This window comes from Benincasa hispida, chromosome 9 (genome assembly GCF_009727055.1).
Source record: "Benincasa hispida cultivar B227 chromosome 9, ASM972705v1, whole genome shotgun sequence".
Classification (NCBI taxonomy): domain Eukaryota; kingdom Viridiplantae; phylum Streptophyta; class Magnoliopsida; order Cucurbitales; family Cucurbitaceae; genus Benincasa; species Benincasa hispida.
In genome coordinates this window covers 5,555,683-5,564,397 of record NC_052357.1, presented here as the reverse complement: position 1 = coordinate 5,564,397, position 8,715 = coordinate 5,555,683, and the positions used below count along the sequence as shown (strand labels likewise).

The 8,715-nt window shown below is 34.1% G+C and overlaps 1 protein-coding gene across 1 annotated transcript; it reads right to left on the bottom strand.

Annotated features, from left to right (window-relative positions):
• Positions 1 to 3,047: 3,047 nt before the first annotated feature.
• Positions 3,048 to 8,237, bottom strand: LOC120087137 (alanine aminotransferase 2, mitochondrial). The gene is made up of 15 exons (XM_039044031.1): positions 7,764 to 8,237; positions 7,208 to 7,258; positions 6,891 to 6,941; positions 6,579 to 6,644; positions 6,437 to 6,498; positions 6,025 to 6,103; positions 5,841 to 5,945; positions 5,620 to 5,730; positions 5,315 to 5,452; positions 5,074 to 5,148; positions 4,827 to 4,947; positions 4,570 to 4,724; positions 4,339 to 4,413; positions 3,763 to 3,966; positions 3,048 to 3,674 (listed from the first exon to the last, which is right to left on the bottom strand). Exons 1-15 carry the CDS (start codon positions 7,818 to 7,820, stop codon positions 3,558 to 3,560), a joined length of 1,467 nt encoding a protein of 488 aa, XP_038899959.1. The 5' UTR covers positions 7,821 to 8,237; the 3' UTR covers positions 3,048 to 3,557.
• Between the last annotated feature and the right edge of the window lie 478 nt (positions 8,238 to 8,715).

Here is an 8,715-nt window from a genome sequence, read left to right as displayed (position 1 = left end):
TTTGTACTTTGAAAAAAGATTATACATTGTATAAATTGAAATTGAGTTGTTAATCTTAATTCATATATGAAAATAGTTATATCGAATTTTTACATATTAACATTTTACTTACTTTTATAAAAAAAAAATTAATAAATGACCTGAGTAACCCGAACTAACCCAACCCAAATATTTCATGGTTGGGTTGGGTTGGATTCATTTTTAAGGAGGATTATTTGGGTTGAAAAAATTTAAAACCCGAACAATTGTGTTGGGTCTAAAAAATTCATTCAACCCAACCCAACCAAACACACGAACACTCCTAGGTGAGAAGTCCAATAACACTGCTCAATAAGCCTCCCATTTTGGAGATAAGACCAGTTGAGGACATAGCTTTGCAATATGAAATTCACTCCTACCTAACTTAGAGTTAGCAGATAGGTTGTTTTCTTAAGTAATGCTTAGTCTTGCACAACGGGACCCCACCCTCTCATGAAAGAGAGGGTTATGGTTTATAAGTTTGACTATAAATCAATTGTTCAATGGAGGATCAGTGGGAGCTTAAGGAGCAAGATGTATTTATAGGGGTAAAAAGGTAATCTTTGACCAAACTGTAAATACAAACAACCTGTGAAGGATTGACTTACTGACTATGGTTAAATGGACAGAAATATATCTACAGTGAGAAAAGTTCAACTATCGAGTTATACTGGAATGTCTTGGTAGTTAACGAATAGTGATTATTCGGTTTAAAGAGTTTAATCAATTAATTGCAAATCGTTGGAGCTCATGATTTGTAGGTCCATAAGGTCCCTCTACTAGCTTGTAATTTGGATTAGTAAATTGAGTAATCTCGACGAGATTTGAAATTAGGGTTTAGAATTTGAAATGTTCAAATTCAATTAGGGTTTTTATTACTTGTATTCAATACAATTGAATTGTTTAATTTTATCAAACTTAAACAAAATTGAGAATCGATTAATGTTTAAATTATGATTTAAATATTAATTATATGAAATTAAATTCGTTCTATTGAAATTGGTGTTTTATTAATTTAATATTAGATATTAAATTAACAAAATTAATTAGAAGGTTTAATTAATTAGTTTTATCTAAAATTAATTAATTGAATTAATTTTTATAAAACTAATAAACAAATAAATTACATTTTGAAAAAGAAAAAGGAAATTTCCAAAAGTTGGAAATCTCCACTAAAGGTGCAAACACCTTATTCATCCAATTCCACCCAATCTCTATTAAATTCATGAAGAAGAAGCTGGCCTTCATGCAAGCTTTGAGATTGCATGTTGAAAGTTAATTGCAGTGTTAGGCTGAATGATTAGCCATGCATTTAGAATTTCTACAAAAATTATGCAGAATTTGAAACCCTCGACAAACCGTTCTATCAAAACCAGCTCAATTTAGTGTTTCCACCACACAATCCTTGCAAGAGAATAGTAGAGAAGACCTTTGTGGTGATCTACTTGAAGATTGAAGCTTCTTATCATGGAACTCAACTGGTTTTGAAGAAGATTCATCAAAGGTATTGTGTTCAGCAAACCCTCTTGTGAAATAGTTTTTGAACTCAAATGAAGTGAAATTAGAGTGTTTATTAATTCTGATTTTCTCTGCTGCATGTTAATTTACTCCATCAATTTTATTAATTTTTAAAATATTTTCAACAGTTTTACAATTTAAAATAATTACAATTTTGCAACTTTTCAAAAAGTGGGATTTTTTGTTTTTGATATATGGAATTTGAGAACATTTCTCATTCCATTTGTCAATTGGGTGAGCTCGGAAGATGGCAGGTACCTTTTGATTAATATTATATATAGAATAAACGCCCCATTGGATAATTGAGAATTCTTTTTCCCTTTTTTTTTGGGGATAATTGATGCTTGAGAAGTTGATTAAATATGAATTAGCCCTTTTTTTTTTCCTTTACATAATGTCAAATGGGATTGAGTAATTAAAAGATAGTGTTTTGTTTGCGAATTTCTCGAATATACGGAGTTTCGACATCAATGATAACAATCAATCCATGTTTGTAATGTCTTGGATAAATATCAATTAAATTTAAAGAAGGTTATCAATTAAAAATGAATATAAATTTAAACACGATTGAAAATAACTCAATTATTAATTTAAATAGTTTTTTATAATTATTTTTTAGAAAAACATCAATCAAACTAAAATTGAAATATCAAATATTGATATCAACTTAAAAAACAAAATTGCACAATTCAACTTTCTTCGTCGATCTTATCCCTACTTCCCGATTCAACAGTTTCTTGATCATTCTTTGAAATGACACCACCATTTGATATTAGATTTGACTTCTTCTAGATGCTTCAAATCTAAACTCAAGTGGAAACAGGAAAATAATGAAAAGAAAAAAAAATAATAAAAAAACATAACATGTGAATTAATGAATTATTTTTTTAAAAAGTAAGGGTATCATTTTAACTCCATGATTGCAAGTCCTACATGTAATCAAGTGATCGAGTTTTAAAGTGTGGAGCATACTGCCCATTGATGATGAATTGATGATGCTTCTGGAATATTCTAATATTCTGTCTCCTCAAAAACAAACAATTCACATTTCAGATTGAAGAAAATGGCACATCTTGGAATAGTTTTGGATATTAAGGAGCCCACATAACTTCTAATATGTGTTTTTATCCATCAATTGGATTGGACCAAGTTCTGTTCAATGTCAGAAAATGGCCCAGTGAGTTCAATTTAACTGAGAAAATATCTTATATCACGATGGTATAAAAAATTCTTCGTACTACCTTCATTTATTGTGTGCCACTTCAATCACACTTTTAAAAATATGGTGAGATCCATTGACATCAATGCAGGATCTATAAATACTTATTAAGGTAGATTTATAGCGTGAACACAGAGAATACGATGCTACGAAAATATTAGAAATTTTCTCAATTTAACTATTGCCCTCTCTTTTAGGGCAATCTCCTTGAATTTCTCATGTTGTTTCTAAATTAAAGTACCCAACACTTAACTTTATGCATCCCACCGAATTGTCCAATAACAATTTGTCATGTGGTAAATTCTTCTTACTTCTTTTTTGAAATATTTTAACTATTTTTCTACGTGTGTGATGAGAGTAAGATACATAAAGATAGATGATGTTCGGGATGTACCTAGATATAGTCATTTCTAAATTTTCCAACCTACCAAAGAAATCCCAAAAGGTTACAACTCAATTTCTTTCCACGAAGTCCAAAGTTCAAAACTCCACCCAAAAATAATAAAAAGAAAAAAAATCTGGTTTCAAGATTTTCTTCATGTGTTGCCTTACAATTAGCCTTGTATGCTTGTAACTGCTTTGTTGTTTTTATTTTCTATTTAAAGATAAGATGCTTTGCTGAACAATCAAAATTTGGGGCACAGAGAGATTCTGTGCCATGGTAAATTGTTTAGGTAACCACCACCACCAACCCCACATTATTCCTTAACTGAAAAAAAAGCATAACACACAGTCATCTTAGTTGCCATCAAGAAGTAAGGGGAATTTGACTACACCTTGATACACAGGAGTCCCAAGAGCTTTAGTCGCGATATTCGTTCATGAATGCTTTATGGAAGTCAGTCAGGCGAGAGACGACAGCTGGGATCTTGTCCTCTTGGGGTAGTATTGTACACCTGAAGTGCCATGTACCGGGCACCTGTGTCAAGAAGATAAATGGTTGATAATTCAAATACAGCAAATGATGATTTGGAATTAGATTGAGCGCTTAAGCCAATGACACAAACCTGTCCAAAGCCAGAACCAGGGACGACCACTATTCCAGTGGCATTGAGAAGTTGGCGGCAATAGAATGTATCGGGAGCCGTTTTTGCTGCTTCTGCTGCTTTGATTGCCTTTTCAGGCAGCTTAATACAAGGGAATAGGTACATTGCGCCTTCTGCTTTATTGCACGTTACATTTTCTAAACTGTTCAGTGCAGCTTCTAATGTCTGCAATACAATCAATTTGTATTTATTATTATTTTTAAAGAAATCAAGTTTTTGTTGGGAAGAATGAAAGAATATACAAAGGCATACAAAAAAAAATCCAAAATAAGAAATCCACCACTAACTACAAATAAAGATACCGATCCAAAATGACTATTGGACATGAAAGAGCTTCTTTTTTGTGGTAAGAGCTTTGATATTAAAGCAATTCATGTCTATCCAATCCTTATAATTAGAAATCAAATTGATTTGAGCGTTTTAGTGTTTGAGAATTAGGGCTTCAAATATTCAAGGATCCTTAATTCCAATTCGTATCACAGAAGAATCCAATCGAGTTTTAAATTTACAAAAAGAGAGTGTTCTCATTTCACAAACCTTTGCACGCTTTGCCAGAGATGAAAGGATTCCATCTCTCTCTGCACGATACGATTCATAGATGAGATCCCCATCCTGTACAAATCATCAACAGTCTTCAACAAACGAGGAACAACAAATTGATACAAAACAAAGCACTGCACTTAAACCCCTTTCTTGCGGACATTTTTGCATTATAAAGAGCCAGATGAATTTACTATTTAGTTGTCCTTAGAAATCAGAAAGTCTAACCTTTGGTGGATTCATTACAAGGCTAGCCAGAATCTGGCCGGTAATATTAGAACAAAGATTAACAGATGCCACTTTGTATATTTGTTCCCTCACATCAGCACTAAACCCGGTGATCTCCATATAACCTCCCCGTTTTCCACACTCACCATAGTATCCTAATACAAGAAAAAGAAAAATTACCGCACGAAATCAAACCAGTTGTCTGCATAACATTCTCCACACGACGCCTAAAATAAATATGGACAACGGCAACAAACCTTTAGAGACAGACTGGAACGATACTAAGGAGATGTCCTTTTCACCATAACCCATGGTGCGTGAAATCTTCTTAAAAGAGTGGAACTTCTTGTCTGGAACATAAATATTTTCTTGATATACCTGCACCATTCATCAGGTCTTAAATGAACCCATAGTGATTGCTACTGTAACATTAGTTAACCAACTTATATCTATAATTAATACATCCAGAAAAGTTATATTGCAGGCTTCCTCTTCTAGATGTACCTCATCTGCCAAAAGAACGAGGCCCTCTTGCTTGCAGAACTTCACTATTTGCTCTTGGTTTTCCTCAGTGAGAACCTAAAGAGTCATACAGATACTACGATAAAGTAAACATATCTAAGGAAGTAGGAAAGTATGCAAAGCAGAAAGAAATCCATTGAGTGAGATGAGAGTAACAGTTATTGCAAACTAACAGTCTGAAATAATTTATCCCAAGATATTCAAAACCCGTCTAATTACATACCTGCCCAGTAGGATTGCCGGGATTTATAACCACCAATGCCCTAACTGAAATACCCTTAGACTTGGCAGATTCCAATTGCTTATTCAGCTCAGAAATTTCCAATCCCCATCCCGATGCTTCATCAAGATAGTATGGAACCTGCAAACCACCAATAAATTTCAACTGCTTCATGTCTACACAACAAACGAATTGGCAGCACACAAAAAGTTATAAATCCCAATTCAGAACAAACCCAGGTCTTCACACGTTAACTCAAAGTAATCAAATCAAACGGTAAAGATTTTCTGAAATAATATAAAACGTACAAGAGTACCGCCATGAAGAGCTATAGAAGCAGAGTATAGAGGGTACTGAGGAATGGGGCAGAGTATTCCATCTTTCTCTGAACTTATCAGCAATTGCATCATCATATGGACCTAATAAAAAACAGATAAAAGAGCCTCTTTGACATGATATTACTCCGAGGTTAATATTTTGTGTCCACACTTCTAAATATAAAAACTCGGTCTCGTGTATTAAAACTTACTGCTGGGCTTGCACCATCTGTTAAAAATATGTCATTGGGATCTGCAGGAAAACCATCACGAGCATTAATTCCTTCAGCAATCGCATCACGTAGCCCCTTGATTCCCTGATGTGACAAAGAGAGCAATTGTCAGATGACCTGAGTTCTATGAAATCCTAGAACTCTGGTTTTGTCTGATAACAACCTGACTATGGCTGTAAGCACCAGTTGCTTTCCCAGGAATTTGTTTCAGAATTTTTGAAGCTCGCCTAATAGCATCTTCACTGCAACAAGTAAAACAAAGAAATTCATGAAGGAAACAGCACAAACATTTTTACTAAGAATGTGAGTACTAAGAGCAAACAAACATGTCTAATTTGAGCAAAATCACATTTGATCTAAAGTTGATGTTATATGCGGTACTCTGATAGAAAAAACTTCAAATAATTATATCCCCGAAGCTTGAATAGCATGTCTTGAAAACAACATGATTATACAAAAAATTATTTTCATTATTTTACCAGTTTCCAAGTCAGGCACGGTTTCTTAAGAGAAACGTGTAGTGGAGTAACTTAGTAGCTTTCCTCATCAGAAATGAGTTAATAAAATTGCAGTACCTGAACAAACCCTCTACTTCCTTTCTTTCCAGAATGGATGGATGGTCACACAATGCAAGAACCTGAATAAACAAAGATAATCAATCGGGAATTTATTCTTGCAAGGCATAATGAAAAGTGCAAACAGACATCACTGACAAACCTCACGGAAAAATGTTATTGGCTGCTGACCAAGTGACTGAGGATTTCCTATGTTGCAGTATAGTATCTGCATCATAAAGTGAGAATAATGGCAACTGGGTCATACCAAAACCTTATAGCACCAACAAGATTTGTGTTGTTAAGCACGTATCATGAGATAAGTCTAACACTACCATTCAAAAAGAACGTGTTTTGGCTACATGTAATTTTGTATAAGCCAAAAGTTGACAGTTACATTCCCAGCCTCGCCTTAAATGTATAGATGAATATGCTACGATGCTTATATGAAATAAATGGAGAAAAGTAATCATACCTCTTTAAAAGTACGTGAGCCTGGATTAGTCAGTAGCTCTTCTTGCAATCTCTGTTAAGAGGATAAAAGATAGTAAGCAAAAGGATGGTACTATCACAAATTAAGCAATACATATTTGGAGCTGATTAAACAAGCCCAAACGAGCTATAATATCTCAATTTTATTGGTAATAACGTAGTACTTTAAATCCTTCAACCTAATGCCATGATTTTGCCAAGGTTCCTGCTTAACCTTGCGGATTGTTCGTTACTAATTTTGACCCTTCTAATTAGCATGCAAAGAATAAAATCAGTAACGGCACTTGCGTGCAAAGTTACCTGAGCAAGGGCGACAATCTCACCACGGACAGCATACTCACATTTCAGAACCTATAAAATAAAACAAAAATTAGGTGTTTGGAACCGTGGAAAAACAACAAGGTAAAACAGACAATCGTGAAAGCAAGAATGAAACATAGTTCAACGGATTATAAACCAAAAAATGCCCGACTGGCGTCTTAAAACATCCAGGGGAGTTGTCATTTTCCATCAAATCCTAAACCCATCGCCAATGATCAACCAAACGAATTAAGATAGCAACAGCACGACCATAAGATAAATACTTTGGATTATGGATACCGTACAGAACTACCATCTAAACTCCCATGTAATAAAACGGATCCACCATCATAAAAAAATAACACGAAACATATAGATTCACCAAAAAGGAGGGGAAATGACAAAAATCCCTGAACGTGGTCCAGATTCCAGCACAGGAAGCGCAAACACAAAATGAGTACGAAACATGATAGATCGTGATGATCGACAATAACAAAGAACGGGATCATGATTTAGCTGTAAAGAGAACAGAACGAAATGAATATGCGAACTATACCTTGGGATTGATGTTTTGAATGGAGATGGGAAGGGAATCGTTGGAAGTAGATGCCATAAGCAAGGACGAAGAAGCGTATGAAGAGAAGAGAGACAGAAAGGATGAAGAGCTGCTGCTGTAGGTGATGGTTTGGTTGAAGAGAAGAGACAAAAATGGTTGGAAGTTGCAGAGCTCGAACTTCCGCGTCGAAATTTATTGGGGCGCAAGAAAAGGAAGGTTCCTCCATGGCTGCACGCGTATGCTTTTGTCACTGTCGAAGCTGACGAAGTCGTCTCGGAGACGCACATGGATTGCAACATCAATATGCAGTTTGAATCTAATTCCGAGACGGAAAAGCAACGCTTCTTCTTCTCATCGTTCCTTCTTCCATTCCGCCATTAATGCCCATTCCAGTTTCTTCCATACCAAACCATGCCACTGATTTTAGAATCTCAATTTTTTTGTTATGGTAGTTCCCCTTTTCTTCAACACCAACTGAGGCGCGAACGGCGGGTTTTCCCCACTTTTTTCTTTTCTTTTTTTACTCTTAGAGAAGATTTCTTTCTTTTTAAAAAATAGGATAAATTATAAAAAATCTTCCTGAAAAAGTTTCAAAAATATTCTTCAACTTTAAAGAAGAGCTCAAATAATACTCGTGTTATTAGTTTAAGATGTAAACCATTAAAATTTTGTTTAAAAAATATCTCTAAACTTTCAAAATGTTTCAAAAATACTCTCAACTTAATAAAAATTCAAAAATACCTTCACCTTCAGTATTGAACAAAAATCGTTAATTCTTGGGACAAAAATGACTTTAAAAATTAAAAAAATGCTCATAATCAATTTGTTTCACGCTTTCTTAAGTTCGAAAAAACCAATTTTTAAATAAATTATATAAATATCCTCATTTTTTTGATATATGTAATATCATATTTCTCTTAATTTTTCAATTCTTAACTTACACCAATATTTT

Excerpts from the sequence above, each read along its gene's own strand:
- LOC120087137 (XM_039044031.1), bottom strand. The coding sequence starts at position 7,820 with ATGGCATCTACTTCCAACGATTCCCTTCCCATCTCCATTCAAAACATC. Across the intron at positions 6,499-6,578 it reads CAATAACATTTTTCCGTGAG|GTTCTTGCATTGTGTGACCA; the intron begins GTTTGTCAGTGA and ends TTGTTTATTCAG. Across the intron at positions 6,104-6,436 it reads GAAGTAGAGGGTTTGTTCAG|TGAAGATGCTATTAGGCGAG; the intron begins GTACTGCAATTT and ends TACTTGTTGCAG.